The 23,187-nt window shown below is 50.0% G+C and overlaps 1 protein-coding gene across 1 annotated transcript in view; it reads right to left on the reverse strand.

The window, feature by feature from the left end:
- MARCHF4 (membrane associated ring-CH-type finger 4) overlaps positions 1-23,187 on the reverse strand; it is a 108,735-nt gene that overhangs the window by 19,295 nt on the left and 66,253 nt on the right. The window contains exons 2-3 of the mRNA XM_059820469.1: positions 10,834-10,989; positions 1,522-1,714 (exon numbers count right to left, since the gene is read on the reverse strand). Coding sequence (XP_059676452.1) covers positions 1,522-1,714; positions 10,834-10,989 — 349 coding nt within the window. The remainder of the gene's footprint in view (positions 1-1,521; positions 1,715-10,833; positions 10,990-23,187) is intronic.

Raw genomic sequence — 23,187 nt, forward strand, 5'->3', positions numbered from 1 at the left:
CTCAGCTCTTGAAGCTTTATCAAAGCCAGTTAATCATGTCACTGATGTCTACCCAGGCCAGGGCTCTCCGCTTCAGTCCTCTGCCAACAAGGTGACACAAATGCACACCACACACGTATAGGGATATTTTTTTCCACCTGCAATTCCACCAGCAAGAGGATGTCACCCGTGGCTATTGTGCCAACAGGTGGGTGCTGCCCGTCTCTCTTTCACCCCCTTTCCCACCCTTTGTTCCCGGAGAGATGTGGTAGCTCCACCAGCATCTCATGAAGGAGCAGGATGATCTCTACAGGCCAAGGTCACATGTCATTGTCAGCACAGTGGTGGCAACAGTGGGAGGAATTGGCCTGGGTTTTGGCAGGCCTGAGTCCTGTGGTGGAAGGATGCTGAAGCCAAGAGCCATTTGAACCCCGACACCAGGGTGTGCAGTCCAGACCTCTGTCCCTGCTGCTGGGTTTGTTTTACTTCTGTACCCCGATCTCACCAACTGCTGCTCTGTGATATAGTCTGTCCTGCTCCTCCTGAGGGCTGAAGTGGGAGCTGTGCTCCTTCCCTCCGGAGTGGCCCTACCCACACAAACACAAATTCACCAAGTCAAGAGGACTGCCTTGTCCCACCAAATTTCTGGGAGGCTCCTTCTGCCTTTATACCAATGAATGAAGGGCACAGACATGAGGACCTCTCTGGGACCCTCTTCGCTTCCTAGCAGGGTCACTTGAACTGATGTTATCTGGTGGCCTGTGCTTGGGTGGGCACTGCTCAGGAGCACATTGGGAGGTGGCTGGTGTTCACTGGACTCTTTCGGTAACCACCGCTCTTCCAGCGGCCTGGCTGGTGGGTGCCTCTGCCCGTAGGTGTCATCAGCTACGTGCCCCCATCCTGCAGACCTGCTCTGGGACTACAGCTCGAGCTCTCAGTGAGACGCTGCTGGCGCCAGGCTGCCAACATCTGCTTTGCTGTCTGGGCTTCCTCAGTGTGGGGCAGCTTCGTCCTCAGAGCTGCTCTGTAACAGCAACCTGACAAGGACCCCAGTCTGGGCCGTGACCTGGGCTGGTTGGTACATGCAGCTCCAGGGTGGGCCAAAGAAGGGGCAGCCATCCCTGCTCAGCAGAGACACTGGTCTGGAGAGCCAAGGAGTTGCATGTGGAGAGACCCTGCTGGACCCAACCATGGGGCAGTCCCTAAATTAGCTATTACAGAAAGGAAGGAGTTTCTCAAAAGCCTTACACTCCCCAGCCTCCCCCAGACCTCCCCACCCTCTTCTTGCTCTGAAGAGAGATTTGCTTCTCTCTGGGGTTGCTGCAGGTCCCTCTGCCAGCCCAGCCAAGGAGACACGCCAGGGCTGCCCTGATGAGCAGAGAGGACTGTAAAAAAGGTGCCACAAAAACAAAGAGGAGGAAAAGCTGGGGAGGCTCAATCCGAGCTGAGCTGTACTGGCCAGCTCTCCACGCTGTCTCCCACTCCTCTCCACAGGTAAGCGGGTGGGCGACCTTGGCCATGCCGTGAGATACAATCACCCACCTATACAGACAATGTCCATGAAGCCATACATTCCATAGCAGATCTGGAAAAGCAGGTCCTGGCGCTGCCATTTGGCTGAAGGACTGAAGGTCGACCATATGAGCCACGAGATACTGGCGATGAGGAAGAGGGAACCCAGGATGGCTGCTGCTATCTGAACCTTCTCAATGACTGTCAGAGAGATGGCCTGCCACTGCAAGAGGAAGCAATGGGGAGAGGAGAGGGGACAAGGGGGAGGGAGGGAGGAAGGAAAAAGAGAAGACATTAGTTACATGATGCACATCACTGCTTTACATCATTGTGGTGGTTTTGGAGATCTCAAAGAGCACCTATGACTTATAGGTGCGCTCTATGCATAGATGCTTTTACCTGGTCCACATATGGGGTGGAGCATGGCAGTTGTTCAACAGTGCATGGCCCCATGTTTCCTGACAGCATTGCTGAAGAGGAAATGGGGAGGAATCCCGCATCTCACCAGGAAAGCACAGAGATCCAAGGGAGGCAGGAAGCACTGGGTGCAAGACACCGAAAGTAACATCCCCATGACAGTGGGGCTGTGATGGCCATCACAGACCAGGACATTCAGTTGCTACCTCAAGTGGAGGCCAGGCAGCATTCTCGGCCAGGCATCCTATTATCATGAGAAGAAGTGTCTCAGAGAGCCAAGCTTTCCTTCAGAGGCTTCCCATGAGCTGGCTCTGTGCCACTTGCTGAGATCTGACAGGATCACAGCACTAGGTAGGATCTCGCACCGGCAATGCACATCCCACAAAACCTGTTACAAACAACACAAGTTGCTGTGGTCAGGACACCCTGCCTTTAGGTGATGACATGTTCAGGCTGTGTTCCAAGGCAAACACCAATGCTTCTTCCTCAGAAGAAGAAAAAATAGAAATAACTCCCACAAATCCATTCACTATGTCAAATAGTTTTGTATAAGCTACAGTATAAATATCCTAAGCCTGGACTCCTCTTTGTCATCCAGAATAAAACCTCCCTACTCAGATTTACACTGCTGAGAGAACTGCCCTGCAAAAACCAAGAGCAGAAATTGCTTTCTTTAGCAAGATTTGGGGACATGGTCTATAGTCCCTCCTGCAAATCAGAAATCAAATGTGTAAACAGGCTGGGGAAAGACAGTCTCTCCTGGCATCGAAGTATATACGCCAGCTTTAGCTGTGAGATACATGCCCTTGAAATCTCAGTGGGACTGGCAGAAGGATAAATAAATGAGTACTTCAACCTCCTGCAGGTATAGAGGATTCAGAGGAATTGAAAATTCGGTGTCCCTGTGAGGTGGCAACTCTGGCGAGCTCTCAGCACCCTGCCCGTTTGTCAAACACATGCTGGCACAGCAGGGTCACCTGTCTAGCCTTGCCCCATCCTTTTGTAGGGCAAGAAGTGACTTCAGTTGCTGGGTCCCTCTTTAATACCCAGGCCAGCCAGGAGTTACCAGTGTTTTTTGGGAGGTCAGGAGGACTTTGAACCCTGATTGAAGGGCAAGAAGGACAACAGGTGACTTGTGCTGATGCAGGCATGCATGGCATTGCTAGCAGTCCAATGACCAAACCCCTGAACCAAATGGACTCCCCTGCAAAGGGCTGCATTTGGAGAGGAACAGACAAGAGCTTCAGCCTGAGGCTGAGGTCTGTGGGTTGCAGCTGGAAGGACATTGCCTGGCTTGGCTCAGAGGTGAGCTGAAGTGTCTGCCTCTGCCAGCCTTGCTCCTTGGCTTACATCCTGCAAGGGCAGGCAGCCCTCAAATCATATGTCAGGGATGTGCAGCATCAGTGAGGTGGGTGGTACCAGCTTATTCCATGGTTAGCCACAGAGTAGAAGGCTATAAAGCTGCTGAACAGAAGAGAACCTGTTCCCCGCTGAGGCAGGACTGGGCTCAGCTAACCCCAATCCCCTTCCTGCCATGCGCTCCAGCAGCTGGCCCAGCCAAAGGCAAACACAGAGCACTGGCGACCCTCAGTGATCTCTTAAACAGCCTGTTCCCACTCTGCCATAGCCCGACCTGCTCCACTCCTCCACTAAATCCAGCCACACCAGTGGCCCCTTTGTGCCACGAAGAAGTTGAGGTAGCGAACTGCCCTCCTCTGAGGGCTGGGAGCTTGATGGTGCCAGTCACAACAGGAGGGTCAAGCGGTGCTGGAGTCCATAGGACATGCACAGCTGTGCCACTCCTCTCCCCTCATGAGACAGAGCAAAGGCCACCTCAGAGCTGAGAAGGAGTGACAGACCTTCCAGCACCTGTCATCCCCCAAATTTGGGTTCTGAGGGTGGGATCAGCAGCTATGTTGCCCTCTCATCATCTCTTCAGCTTCGTCCTTAACAGCACCATAAGCAGATGCAGGACAAATCTGCAACCGGTGCCATCAGCTCAGAGCTCCAGGACCAGAGGCACATGGCAGGGGGGAGTTGGGTAAGTGCGTGGGGTTGCACTTCCACTCCTGCAGCTTTCCCCAGACCTCATCTCCCCTTCCAATAACCCTGGAAAATGCCGAGGGGATGGGAGTGCAGGGACCCCGGTGCACAGCCTGGTGCTGCGTGCAAAGGTTTTACTGCAGGTTCCTCATGCTGACCCGTGTGTGCCTGTGCCAGCCAAATCATTCTGCATCATTTCTCTCTCTCGAGGAGGTAATGGACTGGCTTCTCACCATCTGTCTGGAACTGCAAGGTCTGTGGTGGCAACAGGTCTTTCCAAGGTAGCAATTAAAGACAGAAAAAAGAAGAAGGAGCTGTTTTCTACAACTAGCAGCCACATACAACTAGCACCACTTCTTTGCAGTGACAGGGAGGCTTAGGTGTAGTACTAAAGACGCTGTGAAAGGGGATGTGGTTCACGGCACAGAGAAGTTACACCTGAGTGCAAACTTCAAATCCTGCTCCCTTCGGTTGAGAACAGAGAGGCTGAAACACAGGCAGGGACGCTGCCTGACACTGCTCAGCTGGCAGCAGCTGCTGGGAAGTTTGCTGTGGCGATAATGAAGAGGCTGGAGTCCGTCAGCTGTGCCACAGGGTAGGACACTCTCCCCTGGCATCTGGCACTAAGTGACAGTGACACACGCAGCAGCAGTCCTGACTCTGTTCAGGAGGTGGCACTGGGGTGTGATTACCCTCTGGCAAGGAGGTAAATGGGTCAGAGCTGAACACTGGGGAAAATAACCAGCTTGCAGAAGAATTTAATATTTTCCAGAAAAAAAAAAAAGGTAAGTAATAAATGTTGTATTTCCTCTCTGGCAACCCTGAGAATTGCAGTTTAGCATCACACATCTAGCCCGAGCCACCACTAACTGGAGTCATTATTTTTCATCTTTTAATTCCATTTTGCTACACATCTTAGGGTATGAGGTTTGCACAGAGAGAGAAAAAGGGGTGAGACAGAGGATAAAGCATGTTACTCAGTGAAAGCGCAGACAGAAGGGTCCAAGAGCTGTTCGGAGGTGGAATGTGCTGATGAATTTCAGCTGCAGAAGCTGGGCCTGATGCATCCCCGCACCGGTGGCCTCGGGAGCCCGCCTCAATCACAGCGCTGTGCCTTTCAGATTTCATAACAGCCCTTAGAAAATCACCCGTTTTCCTAACCCCTCTCCACCATCATCATGGCCAGCAGACCAGGGATTTGGTGGGTGACCCTACTGTTCACGGGTCACTGCTAGAGCTGCAAAGAAAGGTCTCAGCAACGCTGCAGAGTCCCTTTACCAGCACATCTGAAACCCCAAAGCTCTCTGTCTGAATGCCTGGCTGCAGACACAGCCCGCTCCCTCCAAATCTCCAGCTCAAACATTCAAGCTCTAGGAAGGTCACAGTGTCAAGCAATCCCACCTTGTGGGGAGCGACCTAAAACTGAGCCCATCTTTCCTCAGCTGATAATGACTGTTGAGCCCCAGGTAGCCGCTGAGCTGTACTGAAGTGCACCTTTAACAACTGGCAGCTCACCCAGGCTGTCAATCAGGAATGTGACCTTTAGGTAGGTAGAAAGCTCTACAGATGCTCTGCCAGTGCTGAACAGGGCAGAACTAAGGACTTGGTGGTACCAGAAAGATTTAAAGGCTCCTGCGGGATAACAGGAGCAGCTTTGTGAGCTCCGGGCTTATGATGGCTTCAGAGCTTGTCCAAGCAGCTCTCTGCAATGGCTTGCCACCTGCGCTGGAAAAAGGGCTCCATTCCTACAGACTGCTCTGAAGAAATGTCCTCATTCACTCGGGAGCTGTCTGTCTGTCCTCTGCTACCATCCCCTTGGCCAACTGCTTTGGCACAGTACCCATATGTGCAAGTGTAAAATACCACACTCTCTTGCACTGATTTCCCCTAAGTTTCCACCTTTTTCCCAAATCACAAAGCTCTGTGACTTAGATGCCTCTTAGGAGGCCAGGTCTGACATTTGTGATGACCTTAGCCAGGGGCCAAGCTGGGACCAGTGCCTGCCAGGCCTGTCACAGTTGTTCTCTTGCACTGTTTTATAACCTATATGTGGTACTTGTGACAAATCTGTTTCCCTGTTTGCTTCAGTGCTTCTGCTCAGAGGCTTGTGAGTGAAAACCCCCCAATGCTAATGTAACACAGATTAATAATGTCATTACTATAGTATTTAAGGCCTGATCTGCATTTGCTTTTCTTTGGCACCAGCAGTCTCCGAAGGTTCCCAAGCACTAGCACGAGCAGATCCAAGACAGATATTTACCTGCAGAAGATATCTGTGTCTTACTGCAGCAGCTTGCTAAGAAGACTTGCTTGCTGGAAAAGCCTTCCTACACTCCTCTGAGAGCTCCCCCATGCCTGCCTCAGGCAGTTCAGTTTATTTTTATTGCTGTATCTGACATGTCCCCTTAGTACCTATCATTAACATCCTGAGATGTGCTAGTCAGCGACTTAATTTTCAGACCCAGGATCACAAGCAAGCAGGGGTTTTTCCTGGAAGGATGGAGTAGACCATTCCCAGCACTGCTTAGGTCTGGCTCTCTCCTTGCTGCTGTCCCAAGGCCCTGGCCATTCTCCTCAATTATCTTTTGGAGGATGGCTTTTCTTTTTACAAATTCACCAAGCAAAGTTATGCCACCTCTGTGATAGCTTCCCTGCTGTACATTTACAGATGCTGTGGCTTATTCAGATACTGGAAAGGCAGCAAGGAGGAAGGAGGGTCTACTGGGGCTATGTAATGGAAATGTGCAGTGATGAAACCCCCTCTCCTCCATGTGTCAGAGCATCAGGTAAGACTCAGACTACAGTACTGGTATCCTAGAAAGCCCCCATTATAAGGCACAGGCCATGAAGTCTCTCTTGCTGTCATTGTACCCATTGCTTGCAGGCTGCAGGCTGCAGCTGGGAGGTCAGCAGGGACCAGCTAAAGCTCATACTCAACACAAGCGATTCAGCAAGTTGGGACAACCCAGAGACACCAGTGAACTTGCCTCAAGCTTTTTAGCTCAGGAGCTCAGGCTGAAGTTTGAACACCCTGGGACCTCAGCCACTTTTCTTGCAGATGCGGGTGTCCTGATGAAGAGGCCATACAAACAAACACTTATCAGCTCTTAACAGAGCATCACCACAGTCAAAATAGGGCCAGATGAGAACTGAGACCGGATCGCAACCCCAGCACTGGATAACTGAGGATCTTTGGAGCTGAAACAACCCACAATACAGGAAAAGTCAGAGATAACAACTGTAAAGCAGAGTTGAACTCCCCAAGACTGCAGACAGCTGTAGGTCTGCGTAGGTTGGTTCAAAGAGATTTTTTATTTGCTAAAGTCAGAGCATCAGAGTGAATGTGGCTCAGGAGCAGCTGCAAAGGAGCTGTTATAGATGAAATACACTGCAGAGTCCAATCACGCAGATACCTACTCCACTGTGTATCAGCACCAGGGTGCCTGCAGTACTATCACATCCTTCTAAAACCCTGTGTATTCAGGGCCTTTTTAAAATCATAGGCTTTGCACAAACACTGCAATGGAGAGGAGCATTTAAAGTCTCCATGCCCATGACTCCTGTCTCAGTGACTGGCAGACAGGAGAGCAGGAGGATGGATGGATAGATGGATGGACAAAAGCTCTGGATCTTCTGGTTGCTCATAGCTGGTGGGATATTTTTGCTCATTTGCTGCCTGACTGCTGCTTGGCAGGACATCTGCCATGTTGTCCAACAACTTTAATCCCCCAGACTCAGCGGGTTTGCAGTGTTGCTGCTTTAAGACCTTTGTTCTTAAATGCCTGCAATCCAGGGATGGGGGTGGGTGTTAATTTATAGAGATTCATTCTGCCAAAATACCAGACTAAAGGCCTCTCTCTGGTGTGAGACATCATAACGGCCTGGAGACTGGAAGGAGTCTGTGTTAATTATGCATGAACCACGTTCCCCCGGCTGTAACTTCTCTGCCCATGCCACGAGTCTCCACACACATCTGGCCCATGCCGTGCTCCTAGGCATTCCAAAAAAATGTGCAGCAGATGTCAAAATGGGCAGAGAGACTTGCAGATCCCAGGGAACATGTGGGTTTCGGGTGTGCTGCTCTGCTCGGACCAATTGGACATGCTTCAGGGAGCACAGGGCTTGCCAGCTGCCCGGGTTTGGCTTTCCAGTGGTCTGTGAGACCAGAGGACACAGGGATAGTCACAGGGGATAGGTAGGTTACATTGCTGGTTAAAATCTAGCCAGGTTCAGAGCATCATCCAAACAGGTTTCATTTGACAAGGAGGTGAGGTTTGTGTGGTCTTTCCGTGTATTACGGTTGGTCTGGAATAAACAGACAACCATGACTTCCTATAGCATTTGCCCTCCAAAACCTGTGTTTGAGAATTTCAATACTTTCTAGTAAGAGTGAAGCTGGGCAGAAGTTCCAGCAGACCCTGAGAAGAAAGGCCAGGAACTATTGCTTTACTTAGAGACATGCTTGTATGTCCAGGTGGCCACTGTTATCCACATGCGGGGTGAAGTCCGAGCAGAAAGGATGCTCTTCCTGCCGGCACATGCTGTGACATGTTGTTATGGCACATAGTGTCAGGGCATCGCAGCCCCTGGGTCCTCTCTGCCTCTCTTTCCCAGCATCAGAGGATGGTGAGAGCCACTGAGGAATGAGGGAAACCGTGGTGGCATGAGTGGTGATGGGTTATGGGGGGCCTAAGCCCTTAGTCCTCATGGGAAGTCCAGCCCTGGTACATCAGCGACTTCCTGCAGGATTTTACATGCTAGTGCTAGTGTAGCATCTGCTTCCCAGAAGTGCCTTTGTGCTGGCACCAGACAGGGTGCCTGGGCACGCAGCTGTAACTCCACACACGCCACATTTATCCCAGACCAAGAGGCTTTTCACTCCAGTTGCTTCTTCTCACCCTCCAAATCTCCCAGTGCTTCTGCGAGAAGCGCTGTGAAGTCTAAGCCAGCAACATGAAGCCTCCAAGCCCGGGGTCTGCATGGTCCTTTGGGACCCTTGCTCCTGGAGCTGAGCTCTCTAACTCAGTTGCTCCTGCCACTCAGTTTTTGTGTTCATGGCAAAGGCCAGCAGATCAGGCCACGTTCTAACAGGGGAGCCCAGAAAGAGCGATGCTTTGCACAGGCTTTTGAAACATGTGTGTGGGAAGGGAGCTTGTCCGTGAATAGCTCCAACAAATTTTAGCCGAGTGACGAGCAGGAGGAAAGTCACTGACCCGTTGCCCTGAGCCACCTGGAGGTGTAGAGCATTTGGAGGTCATTCATTAAAGGCAGTGCTGGCTACACACACGCTCGCAAATCTGCACTCACAAACCTTCAGTGCTGCTCAGCATTGCACCCCTGATCTGAGACACAGGAAGCATTAGGGCACTCATGGACCAGCTTTCCAGAAGTAAACAAATGCTGCTTTGTCCACATCTCCCCTCCTGTGTTTCAATCTGCTCTGAGTTACTAGAGCCAAGAAATTAAAACACCCTGGGTCTGGGGCTTGGGATGAAACTACTGATCTCTCCAGCCCACAGCACATGGAAAATTGAATCAGAAGCTGTAGGGACTTGCAGAGAGCAGGCAGGCTTTTTCCTTCCCCCCAGCAAAATTTCCCCATGATACCCCACTAATTTCACTACTTCGTTTATGTCTGAAGTCCTAAAGGGCTGTCCCTGTTTGCTCACTGTGGTTAGGAAAAAGACACACAGAGACTGCAGTTTGGAGGAGAGAGCAGGAGTTTGCATTCCCCCCACCCCCGTACAATTGGGCACCATCACTGGCAAAGTCTTTGCCTCCTGTCAGAGAGCAGAGTGACCAGCAGAGAGCCAAAGCCCTCCACCAGGTCCTGGACAGACCAACATACTTATAGACATTGTCCCGGTCTCTAAACCACAGCATGCTGCTGTAATGTCTCTCCAGTCCAGATGATGCCAATTAAGCAGTAGTGCCTGGATATAATGTGCTCCCTTAGTCCAAGGCACTAATGGTGCTCAGATAAGGCATGCAGCAATTAGTCCATCTTCAGGTGTTGCCCCACAATAAATCAATAGCTATTAAGGATAATTTATCCCATTTTTAACAGTCACACAGTTTTCCTCATTCTGTATCTTGATTTCAGTTACCAGCCGGCAGTGGGACTTACTAAATCACAGTGCTTTTGAACTCGGAAGAGAAAGAAGGTGGGTCCTCTGGTGCCTTTCACAGCCACTTACATCAAGATGTGCTTTACCTGTTGTGTGCACGTCTGCAACTGTCCACTGAGGATCAGGGTTGGAGAGACCAGAGCATCAGAACCGACACCCCTTGTGCCATGCCAGGAAGTATTTGATCATGGGGGAGCAGTAAAATGAGCAGGATCAGAGAGGAGAGCTGTAAGAGCCCTCCATCTACCATCTACCTCCTCCGTCCCTCATGCCAACACAGAGGAGGCCCAGCAGGAGAGCAGGGTTAACAGCATAACTCTAGACACACAGGGTCTCAAGAAACTGCTCTGCCACAGACTGTGTGCCCTGTTGTAGCAAATTCCGTAACTCCTTCATCCCCATCTGCCTCTGGGGACAGTGGCATACCTGCGGTCTCCAGTGGATGAACACCTTTGAAGGGCTGTGAGATGTTACAGCACTATCATGGTCACGCTGGTGTTTTCAACGGGAGGAAAATGAATGTGGGAATTGTCAAAGGACAGAAAGAGCAGACATCCGAGGAATGCCCCTGGTACCACTGAGCAGAACATGGGGCCTCTTTGGACCAGCCCCCGACAACCCCTTCTAAGTCTCTCAGACGTACGGATCACTGTGCACAGGGAAGGAAAACCCACGCAGGTAAAATCCACTTACTCCCAGAAACAAAAATAGAAACAAGAATAAATAGACTTTGAAATGTCTCTAGTACCTTTACCTGCAGAGGGTTCTTTGTGCTTATGGCAATGACGTGATACTTGTAGTAACACAGCTCACAGCTCCAGCAGCCTCTCTCACTAATCCATTTGATCAGACATGGCTGGTGCGTGCACTTCACCGATCCGTCGCATCGACATGGGCTCAGCAACTCCCCCTGAAAAAGAGAGACAGCATCAGCAAGGCTCCCCTCCTCCCACAGGGCCTGAGCACGGCACAGCATGGCACAGCAGAAGCTCCATCATCCACCCATTTGCTCTTTGTTCCTTTTTACCTGGCTTGGCTTAGGTAATCATGCTGCCTCCATCTGTTTTCCCTCTAATAATTCTTGGCTGATGTGAACAGAGCTTGACAGGAATGTAACGGTCTCAAATACTTGGGTCCTACAATTTTTTGTGGAAAGAGAGAGCTGGGTAGATGAAAGCTGCCTAATATCACCACTGAAGGAAAAGCTAGATGAGCACAGCTCTTACTAGACACCAGAGCACCCACACTAGACAAAAACAAGTGGACATGGCTGTGTTGGCAACCAGATGCCACTGTTTCACTGCTCAGGTTGCTGGCTCTCTGCTACCTATTTTAGAAAGCGAGGCTGGCAGTGGGGATAGCTGTGAGACAGCCTCTGCTGCAGGCTGGTGTCCTGCTCAGCCCAGGGCAGCTTCCTCAAGCCCAGCCAGGCAGGAGGGGGAGCACAGACACGGCGGCCCTTGGACTTTCTGCGCAGGCTGGCTCATGCCAGCCATGGAGGTGCTGCTCCTCTCCAGGAGCTGGACTGAGCCCAGCGCCATGCGGTACCTCCCAGGACTTGCCAGGCAGTGGGTGTTTGCAGTGCTAGACACAGGTCTCTCCTTCCCAATGCTCCCAGACTGGGAGGGACGAACCTGACCATGGGTGGCAGGTGTGTGCTTTGCGTCCAGGTCTTTCTGTACCCAGAGCCCAGCAGGGAAAAGGTCCTCAAATTTCACCCCCCCATCCACTTCTCCCCAAACAGTCTGTCCCAAAAGTGAGTCATACCAAAGGATAGCCTGTAAGGCTGGCTATTTCCACGCTGGAAGCAAGCAAGATGGAGAACCAATTGTGTCCTGGCTTGTGACACACAGACATTTATGATCCTCCTGGCTTGCTCCCTTGTTTCTGGTGTAGCTTTAAACAGGTATTCAGGAAACCTCAATATTATTCTGATCCAGCTGCTATCGTCCTGTTCACCGTGGGACTAAATTCCCCTCTGCACACGCAAGCTCAGGAGCTCATTTTACAGTCATTTGTCATCGCTTATTTAGGGAAGGACAGAGCCATTACATTTTACTCCCCACTTTTTAGTGTTTAAAAGCCACAGTATAGACCCCAATTGTGTATTTAGCTGTACTCCAAGATTTAAAAGCTTTTAAAGGCAGAATGAGAATATCTACGGGACGGGGAAGGCTGGCATCGTACTTTCAGTGCTGGGGAGAGGATATTTCCTCTTACACCTCTACCTCTAAATGACCCCCATCATTACCACCGATGTAGCACAAGGATAACAGACCCTGGTGTCTGAGGCTGCTGGACACAGTAAAAGACATCCATCCCAGCTGCCTTAGGTTAGGAAACCAGATCCTGGTGCTTCTTGCTAACCCTGGTGGGAAACTGCCTTAGCTTTCAGGATACCGCGTCATGTCTCAGGACCTGAGGAACGGAGCAGCACGCTGGGCAAGAGTGGTACTTTTTTTTGTGAAACCTAGTGCAAACATGTTAATCATTTCATTTGCTTCAGCTAGGTGACCTAAAAATGTCGTCTTCCATGAAATTTTATCAAAACTGTAAATAACTGTTTATGTTACAAAACCGGGCTCGGCTCTGCCTGTCACTAGTTTTCATTACACACAGGAGGGGATGCAAAGGGAGAGGGGGAGCAAGGAAGGTTGTAGGATCCGTGAACCTTTTTCACCTGGAAAGGTGCAACAGGACAAGCCAGGAAAAGGGAGGCAGGGAAGGATTAGATGGGAGGAAGGTGCATGTGGGAAGGAGCACTGACATTTGGCATTCAAACCCGCCATGTGAGGTGCAGTATGAGGGGCTCAGGTTGGGCTGTGCATGTTTGTGCCCCTTGCTGAGACTGGGGTGGGAAAGCACAAGTGTGATAAGGAACCCGCATGAGCAAGTACTGCCAGGATGCAGAAGGGGAGGGATAAGGGCTTAGCACAGCTCCTCTGCTTCCCTGCCTGCCAAACCTCTTCCACACCAAGAGCTAGCCTCGTACAAGGACTGCTGCTCCGTGCCTCTGGTCTACCCTCCTCATCTCAGTCTGTGGTGCTTTATTTTCTCAACAGCTTCACTCCTCAGTGCACAAGTGTGATCCCAGCACCAAGCAGGTAATGCAGAAACCTCCCAGCTCTATAGCATCCCTGCCTTTCCACCTCACCACACACCGGGGTCTCCTGCAGGGCTCAAAAGGGCGAGTGAGAGACCTGGGTTTTGTCTAACAAGCAGCTGGAGGCACTGGTGATGAGGGATCAGGAAGAGGGCAGAACGGAGCAAGAACTAAGAGCAACAACCTCCAGGTGAAGGCAGAGGAGAAAAGCTGTAGTTGCCGCCTGGACTCACGTTGGCTTCTTGGGCTCTGTAATAAATGAGTCTACGAAATCTGAGCTTGTCTCCTCAGAGCCAAGAGATGTCCACAGACATCCTACACTGCCGTGGGGACCCGGTCCCCCTTCCCTAATTGGGATGCTCCAACCCAGACAGTCCTGCCAGCTCCTGCAAGAGCTCAGGACTCAACTGTAGAGATGAATCCCCCAGTTTCTTGATTTTTGCAAATCCAGCAAAACCCTGATTTATCACATTTTCTCCAGCCGTGTGAAATATTATATCCTTGTGTGTGGCGCACAGCTATTTTTGCATACTGTGAAGCCCAATTCTGTCCACAGCAGGCATTTGTAAAACACTGCCACATGCACACACACGCACACACACTCCTGTACCAGCAGAAAAATAAACACCAGGGGCATATTAAAGGAATAAATCCTTTGTACAGCAAAGGAGAAGGAGTCTCATCACTGGCTGTACAGTGAACTCAGGAGCAGTCCATTGGCTGTGATACGCATGAAGGATTCACTGCGCAGAGACCTCTGCTAAAAGCTACACACACACAAAAGCAAGCCCAAAATGAGGTGCAGATCACAGCAATTAGGGATGGAAATTAAATCCCCATGCCCATTTCTGCAGGTTTGTAGAAGACCGTTCTGCACAACATATCCTCCAGTGTTTCAAACAACAGCGTTCCCACCAATTCCCTTTGGGGACTGCTCTCCAAAGAACTTTTGAAGGGTCTACTTCCCAACGCTTAGCTTTGCAATTTTCCTTTGTAGAGTAACAGCCGTTACTCAAATCAGCCTAAGCAGCATTTCTGCTTTATCTGCAACTAGTGGACTCCCCGACTGCAAGCTTCATCCTCAGCTTGCTCAGTACCATCTTGTTCCCCTGAAACAACCAAGTGGGCTTAGGACTCAGTGCACCTGCCTTTTTTTTGTGGTTACCCAAGTCTAAATTAAGGTTCATGTTAAAGATGGAAAACCGGAGTTAACTAAAAGGGAAGGGTGGATCTGGCTTCAGCCACAACTCTTTCAACATATGGATGAAATACTCTTCCCTATATATTATTACTGTTCCCTACTTCTGGGAAGAGTAATATATTAAGCAATTATGTATAATATTCTTCCCTATCTCTGGCTGTGATGGGAGCTTGTTCCTACGAGCAGCAGCGGCAAGGCCAGGCTGAACAGGCTTTACCCTGAGGAAGATGATACTGCTGGAGACGAACGGGGAGTGCAGGTCTGTTCCAGCTCTCTCCTTTCCTTACGAATTCCCAATCTGTTCCTCTTACAATACAGCAAAGTGGTTAGTGATTATCTGGGCCCTGCTATTTTAAACCTACTGGGAGGACTTCTGAGAAAGGATGGAAAAAAAATTATTGCTACTGCGTGCTTCTGATGCTTGGTATATCTAGGGAGAAAATAACGTCAGGACCAGTGTCACCCCTGTTGCGTGCTGGTGTCAGTGTTTTGCCCAGCCATTTTATCTGTCATTTATCAGTGCTGGGAGTCCATCCATACATTGCTACCAAAGCTGCAGCTGCTCACCCACCAGCTCATGGGATATGTTTCCCAGGCCTGTTCTTTTAACTATAAATTAAGTATAGCAAATTTGCCTACTCGATCTCCTTTGAACATGGCAGGGCTGGGAACAATGGTGTCATTGGGCCAGGACTGGTCTTCTGGGCTCTCCTAGCTCCAGCTGTGCTGACCTATGTCTGCTGCCTGGGCTGCTCCTAAGCACCAGCTCAGCTGGAAAGAGCCACGTTAGCAACATCCTGCTACCACAACTGTTAAAGCAAACATTTTGAAAACCAGTGCAAGCTGTACCAGCAAACCGGGATGGCTGATGGTGATCTTAACACCTGCAGTTTTCCCTCAACTGTGTGATTTCCCTACTCAGGTGTACAAACTAGCATCAGTCGTATAGCATCGCCCTCAGGACCAGTGCCCCAGGCCAGAGCGGGACAGTGAGAAGAAGCTGAAAGAGTCATCCACATCACAAGGACTATCATCTCTCTCTGGGTATGCATGTGCAGCTGCCACTGCTCACAGGAGTAGCAGCACCCACAGATATGACTGCTAGCATTTATCTGAGTTTGTCCTGTTTGGAAAAGGAAACCAGGAATATTTAATTTCAGTTCTTCAACTGAGTCTCCTAAATACACTTAAATCTTCATATTGAATTTAAAAGCAATGGGAAGTTTTATTATGGCAAACAAATGCCAAATGATTTCTATATTAGAAACATAATTACAGAGGAATTAAATCCGGTGGCAAAGAGAAACCCATTGTTACAGAGTTAGTAAACTTCAATAAACAGGTACTAATGATCACTCTGTCTTCACACACACTTACAGGAACTGCCCCTCCATGCTTATAAACCTAAACACACATGTCACTATCAGCATCTCAAATGCTTCCTGTGAGTACCCTCCCATGTGTGAGTGCTGTGCAAGCCAGCAACAGACAACATGGGACATGAAATAAGTATCTGTGAATATATACATATAAGCATATTGCATGAAAATTCTCCAGCATTGTGGGAGATTGATGCAGAGTGTGGACCCAGCGAGGAGTGGGTTTATGTCTCCTGTGGTGTCAGGACAGCACAGGACATGGTTAGGTATGGGGCTCTGTGGTGAGGTGGCACGTCCCCAGGCACCCCGGCAAAGCTGGGTGCTGACCCCAATCTCTGTCTTGGCAGCAATTTGCCGAGAGACTTTCCTTTTGCAGGGGGTATCGCTGGACTGGGCATCTCCCTAAAACCTGGGGAACCTACAGGAAAATCTATGCGAGTGATTATAAAAAATTGCCCAGACTCCTTGCAGCTCCCTTCCCACCCCCAGATGCCACAACTGCTGCCACGCCACCTCCGTGACCAGGACAGGCTCATCCCACAGCTTCCCTGAAAGACCAGGCATCCCTGCAGCATGCAGAGGCAGTGCTGCCCCATGCCAGGCAATATCCGTGTGCCCTGGGGTGCAACGCCCCCCCCCCCCCCCCAGCAGCAAGAGAAAACGCAGCCCTGTAAAGGACCAGCGAAAAATCAAGCTCTGGACAATTATTTCTGTTGCTCAGCCATGGCTTTAAGCCTGCAGCTGCCTGGCTGAAGTTTTTGGTATGGGATCTTGGCCTGGGAGCTCTCTGGGGCAGGACTTTTGCTGAGGCTCAGGGAAAAAAAGAGAACTTATGACCTCTGGAAGAAGGGGCAGGCAAGTGAAGAAGAATACAAGGACCTCGTTAGGTCATGCAGAGAGGGAATTAGGAAGGCGAAAGCCCAGCTAGAGCTCAACCTGGCCACGGTCCTGAGGGACAACAAAAAAAGCTTCTATAAATACATTAACAACAAAAAGAGAGCCAAGGAGGATCTCCATCCTCTACTGGATGCGGCGGGGAACATTGTCACGAAGGATGAGGAAAGGCTGAGGTACTTAATGCCTTCTTTGCCTCAGTCTTTAATAGCCAGACCAGGTATCCTCAGGGTATCCATCTCCCTGAGCTGGATGACAGGGATGGAGAGCAAAATAGGCTCCCCATGATCCAGGAGGAAGCAGTTAACGACCTGCTACGCCACCTGGACACTTATAAGTCCATGGGGCCTGATGGGATCCACCCAAGGGTGCTGAGGGAGCTGGCGGAGGAGCTTGCCAAGCCGCTCTCCATCATTTATCAACAGTCCTGGTTAACGGGGGAGGTATTATATATACCCTGGAGGTATTCAAGGAGCATGTGGCTGTGGCATTGTGGGATGTGGCTTGATGGGCATGGTGCTGTGTGGTGTTGGGTGGGTTGGTTTTTGGTGTGTGTTTTTTGTTTTTTTTTTTTAGGTTGGACTTGATGATCTTACAGGTCTTTTCCAACCTTAGTGATTCTGTGATTCTGTGATTCTTTGACTACATCTCTGTGGGGTTGTGGCACGGTAGAGGTCTGGGTCCCTCTCTGGGGCTCCTTATCCCCACGGCAGTATGAGTGAGCAGCCACAGCCGGGCATGGCAGCCTGGGAGCTGTGAGATGGGTGTGAGGGGGACACAGTTCTGCTTTTTTGTGGTTTTCTGCAATTTGTGATGGGTATTAGCTGTTCTGGCAGCCCTGCGAATGGGGCACTTATCTCCGACAGGGTGATGACTAATCTAGCAACAAAACACAGGCATCCCTCTGCCTATAAGCTGGGTGTGAGCAGAAAGGCAGCTTGGCTTTAATGCACCCAGCAAAATCACCACACACCCCTCCGGGACTGCCAGGCATATTTTGGGGGTGTCTGGAAATGAGGGTGCTGGTCAGCAGAGGGATATGTCTCACACGGTCCTGAGCTGAGACCCAATGTTTGTCCAGAGTGAGTCCTGTCTGAAAAGCTGTCACATCTGCAGAGCTCCCAATCCTCCAAAAACAGCACAAATTGCCTTTCCGCTCACAGAGGCTGCTGCCACGGCACCTGCGAGAAGCGCCAAGGTTACCACGCTGCTCAGGCTTTTTCTGCACCTCTCTGATGAAAATGTGAAAGGCTGCAGCCATATCTGCGTGGAAGGCAGGGTGGGACCTTCTCCGCAGCCTCCGTCTGCAGGAAAACTCATCCCACTGCTACCACAAACGACGTGATTTTCCGGCTGAGCAGCTGCTGCCCACAGCATTCGGCTTTACCACAGCCAAGGGGAATTTTAAATGCTCTCTGCTCCTTCCCTCTCCAGCATTTTGTGCCTGCCACCACCACTGGGACACACGGATGGGTAGAGAGACAAAGCCGGGTGTGGCAGCTCAGAATTTCGGAGTGGGATGGAGAAGGGGGAAGGAAGGGAGAGTTTCTTTTTTCTGAGCTTTATTGATCCCCACAGGGTTTCTGGGACTTCTTGTCACTGCAGAGCTAAGGGACCATCATCCCACCTTGCCTGCTCACCAGGGCATCAGTGAAGTTTGCCCATGTTTTAAGCCAAAAGACGGGGTTTTTGGTTAAAGTAGATGATTCAGGAGGCTCAGCTGTGTCAGAGGCAGACAGCAGGCAAAACTCCCATGCCCCCATGCCCAGCAGTAGTGCAGGGATTTGATGGAGAGGTGTCTGGCCAGTTCCCCTCCCAGAGCTGTGTCCCGGTCAGCAGAGCACAGGAAACCCCAAAAGGGCCCTGAGCCGCATCATTGCATTGGCTGCCCTCTTCACCAAATTGCCCTGCTCCTCCTCTGCCACCTTGGAGCGGGAGGTTCAAAAGCAAGACCCCCACAGTGCTGCCCATGTGCCCCTGTGGGATCCCCACCACTTATTAACAGGGATGGGTGCCACATTGAAAAAGCCTGAGAGCAATCTCTGTACTCCACCTTTCCCACAGCGTAAGCAATGGTGTAATGGACTCAGCCAGGCAGGAGCAGGGACAGTCTCCTCTGCACACAGATCGGCTCTCAGTCCCACCAGGGAGCAGAATAGAGATGGCTTTTTTTTCCCCCTATAATTGCTAAAATCTTAAAGAGCTCTGCAGGGCAGGAGGGTGGGTGAGAGGCAAACAAAAATGAGGAATAAAAACTCAGGAAGAAAAGAAAGAAGGAGAAAGAGGCTTGAGAAGTCCTCAGTGCAGAAAGCCCAGCATGCTAGAGAGCGTCGGCTCTGCCTCCCTCAGACAGGAGCCTTCGCCTCAGTGACTCATCCTCGGAGCAGTCTGGAGTAGTGGCTCTACAGCATGGCTCTGCCCTCGCTCCTTCACTGATTTCCAGGGGAAGGTGATTGAATGCAGCTCCGCAGAGCTTAATGTGAGCTGTTGGGGAGCTGGGGCATGTTTGTGCAATGTCTCGGAAACAGAAATGCAAAGCAGGAATGTTGCGGGATTTAATGTGAAATATTTGGATGTGGCCCTACCCCTTCCCATAAAAAAAAGGAAAAAAGGGCTTAATCTAGGCTAGGGCAGTTTCAATATTTAGCTGACAGTAACTTGCCCATGCGTTTGCCCGCAGGCAGGCACAATCCACCAGCTCTGGGCGCATCCCTGCCACCACTGATAAAGGCCAAAAGGAGCTGGTACAGGTAGGACCAGGTGTCTCACAGCTTAACATCAATTTCCTTTAAAGAAAAGTACTTTAAAGGAGAAGGAAGCATACATTTTTGTGAGAAGCAGAGAATCACAGGGTATATTTTGTGCAATGGGCTACAGAGGATTTTAACACCTGGTTTCAGGCGAGTGAAAGGTGAAGGGCAGAGAGCCCTACGATGTAAGTCCCACTCAGCTATGAAAGGGGGACAGCACGGAAAGGGATGCTGGGGGCTGGTTCTCACCTGGAACAGCCGCCGCCGGGGGAGTGAGAGGGGAGGACAGTCCCTAAGTGTCCCTTTGACTGAGAGGGAAGATGCTGAGCATCTCTGTGTGTGGATCTTGCCAACAGATGGGCCCTTCTGGGAGGAGATTCCTCTGAACAGGAATCCTGACCCATCATTTGTCCTCAGAGCAAGTAACGCAGCAAGCACAGGGACCTGCAAGCACTCCTGTCATGCTGTTGCTGCCATCACTGAACCCAAGAAGAAGAAGCCAGGACTGACCCTGCCCCGTGCCCAGCAAACTGGGCCATTCTGCATTGTGCGATACATCAGAAAGGCTCTACTGACTTCAGAGAGGAGAAAACACACGCCTTGACTTTCTGCAGGTGTTTTCTCCAGCAGTTTGTGCCAGCGCTGTCTCTGGCTTTGTTTCTCAGCAAAATGGAAGCCCTCGGTTTGCAAAGTCTGGGCAGTTAAGTGGTGTCTCCCCACTGTACCGGATCAGGCCCTCATGCCTCTGTGGGATGAAGCATTGTGATCCCCTCCGCATGGACAGGAGGAGCTCGCCCAGCTCCCAAGTGACCGGGGCTTGGAGGTGAATTGTCCCCGGCTCTGCCCGCTGCACCAAGCTTTGTACTTTATCCCTTCACAGCTTCACCGTCTTGTCCTTTCAGCATCAGCACTTTTAGGTAGCCAAACGCCATGCAAAACAATTTCCTAAAGTAGGAGAATATCCTTCCTAGCAGATGAATACCTGGTTTCACGACCAGGGCTCAGTGCCTATTCAATAGAAACAGCAACTGGCGGACCAATGCTGCAAAGGATGATGACACTGCCTACACACACCACCATCAAAATGACACCTGCAAATGGCCCCACCATCCCATCTCCCTGGCACAGGGAAGGCAGACACCAGGCTGTCCCGGCTGTGCACAGATGTATTTGCAAAGCCCAGCCACAGCCCAGCTGCACCGCTGCATGCCCTTCCTCTGGCAACTATTATATAGGCTCTTGGCTGGTCTCAGCTATGCCACTGAAATACAAGTAGAAAAGGTTTGTGAAAACCTGTTCCACCAGAACAAAGTTGAACCCTGCCTGAAATACGGAATAACAAAGGATTTTCAGGAACTAGTTATCAATAGCCCAAGGAGCAGAGAGCTTACAATATATAGATCACATTGGGATTTATTTGCTCTTCTCTCTACAGAAGGATTTCCACAAGAAAAATAACTTTGCTTAGGTGTTCTAGAGCCCACTTCATCCTAATGTCATTGAACATGGTTTTGATTAGCTGATTTAAGTAATTCTTACTAAATGTTGCTCCGTTGCAAGGAATCAAAAGGCAAGCATCTCAAATATCACCTGCTGTGCCTCATCAGGTGTGATAATAGCACCAATTAAGTGAAGAGCCTTCGGTGCATAGAAATCACAGTGCTGTGCTTGTGAAATCAAGATACCTGAATATCCCTGAGCACTTAGATGTTAGAGCAAGTTCAGCTCCAGACTGGTCCTGAATACAGAGCTGAGCTGTCTCAGCATCCCAGAGAAGTGTCCTAGTCTGTAACTCTTGGGCTTTCACTCGAACTATCAAGGCTTTAAACTTCTGGAGATTTACTGTAGACCTCATCCATTTTGTGAGGTAGAATGATCTAGTCTCTTCTGAAAGAGAAATCCACTGTTGTTTCACTCTGGTTCTTCTTAATTAAAAAAAAAAGTATTTCAGACAATACTTAGATTTATTCTGTGTGAAATACAAGAGTAAGCTCAATTTTGCTCCCAAGGATGCTGGGGTAAATCTGATGTGACTCCATGAAGCCAAACAGCTCTTCAGCACAAATCAAGTGCCTTTAAGTTATGGCTTGTTGTAATAATTTTTCAACCAATTAAAGAGGTTTTCCATTAATTTTTTTTTTGGTACAAATGGCTTTTTCACTAGAAAATGCCTCAGCTAAATAGAATTCTTCTAAATATACCGCTTCTTTTTCATGGAAAAAACCAGATAGCAATTATTCCCTATTATCTCTAATCCTTGGGGACTTTCACCTTTCTACTTCTTCAGTCCTCATCAGATCCATCAATGTGTATTTTAAAAGTTCAAAGTATAAAGTTAATGCTTTCTGCATGCAAGTACCGTATAATGCAATCCTTATCAGAGATGTGCTCATAATTCAGCAAATTGAACTTTGCAGCTACTTCCCTGGGAAGCTGTTCATAAAGATACTCAGCTAATGGCCATTTCAGAAAACATTATGCCGTCAGCTGCTGAGGAGCAGCCATGGAAAATCCATAGAAATGGATGCTGGTTTGACTCTCCCGATGATAGATCCCACTTTTAAAGATAGTGAAACAAACAGAGCAATAGACTTTTTCTTTTCTTTTTTTTTTCCCCTGAGAAAGCTGAAAAATCCTTCAACATAAAAGCTGAGAAAATTCTGTAATATTTGCCTCATCTTCCTGCTTTTTTCACGAACAAGAAAACGGCCAGGTGCAGTTCACAGCCTTACAGCAGTAAGATGCTCCTTCAAGAGCTGCTGCTTCATGCCGGTACCATCAGCTCGGAGGAGAGTGGAAAATGATGGTACCACAGAATTTAGGTGTTCCCGTTTGCCATAGTACCCTCAAGTGACCCCCAGCCAGCACCGAGGGCAGCAGGGTGGGGAACTGCGGGAGCTGTGTGCATGTTCAATAAGTGGAAGCCAATAATAAGGTGCAGACAGAAATGTTTCCAGTACCCAAAGGCAGTGCTTCCCAGCTGGGAGCCGAGACGGGCGTTTGGCAGGAAGGGACCACCCCGACAGGTCTGGATGGGGATGTTATGCAGTTGCTTTTCCTCCTCCTCCCAGGTCAGTCAGGACTGGCAGGTCGGAGGTGGAAACCCTCCAAAGCCATTTGTGTCTCCAAAGCCATCGGTGTCTCCAAAGCCGTTTGTGCTTCCTGCTGCGTGGGGTAGCGCTGGGGCGTCTGCTGGCCTGGGGTGCACTCGGGGTGAAGGCTGCCGCCGGGGCCGAGGGGTTGAAAGCAGAAGTGGTGGAGGGGCAGCGAAGTGGGAGACAGCACATCACGTGCAGGGCTGCTGCGGCAGCGGGGGAGTTGCGATATGAAATAATGAGCACAGTTTGTTTACTTTTGGCTTCGGTAATGCTGCGGGACTGAGCTGTTTCATTAAGACACGGCCTGATCCACTTTTCCTTTCTGCCTCCCGGACTTGCGGAGAAGAATATGCAATTACAAAGTTCACGCATGTAGAGCCCTTCAATTACCAGGTAACTCTGTTAGGGCTTTTCCAAACGTTACGAGACTCGTGCAGTAGGACATGACATCTGAGTAATTCATTTCTCATCTGCCGATCAGCAGAAATTAAAATGGTTCTCAGAACATCCCAATTTATGTGAGATCAAGTTCTTTATTACTACAGAGTGTCTTAGTGGGGAAGGCATTTCTTTCTAATGTCTCAGGCAACCCTGTAAGCAGAGATGCGGAACAAAAATATACGAAGGAGGCGGTGGAGGGGAGAATAGAGGCCCTCAGGGACCGCGGGCGGTGGAGCTCCGGA

This window comes from Gavia stellata, chromosome 8 (genome assembly GCF_030936135.1).
Source record: "Gavia stellata isolate bGavSte3 chromosome 8, bGavSte3.hap2, whole genome shotgun sequence".
Lineage (NCBI taxonomy): Eukaryota > Metazoa > Chordata > Aves > Gaviiformes > Gaviidae > Gavia > Gavia stellata.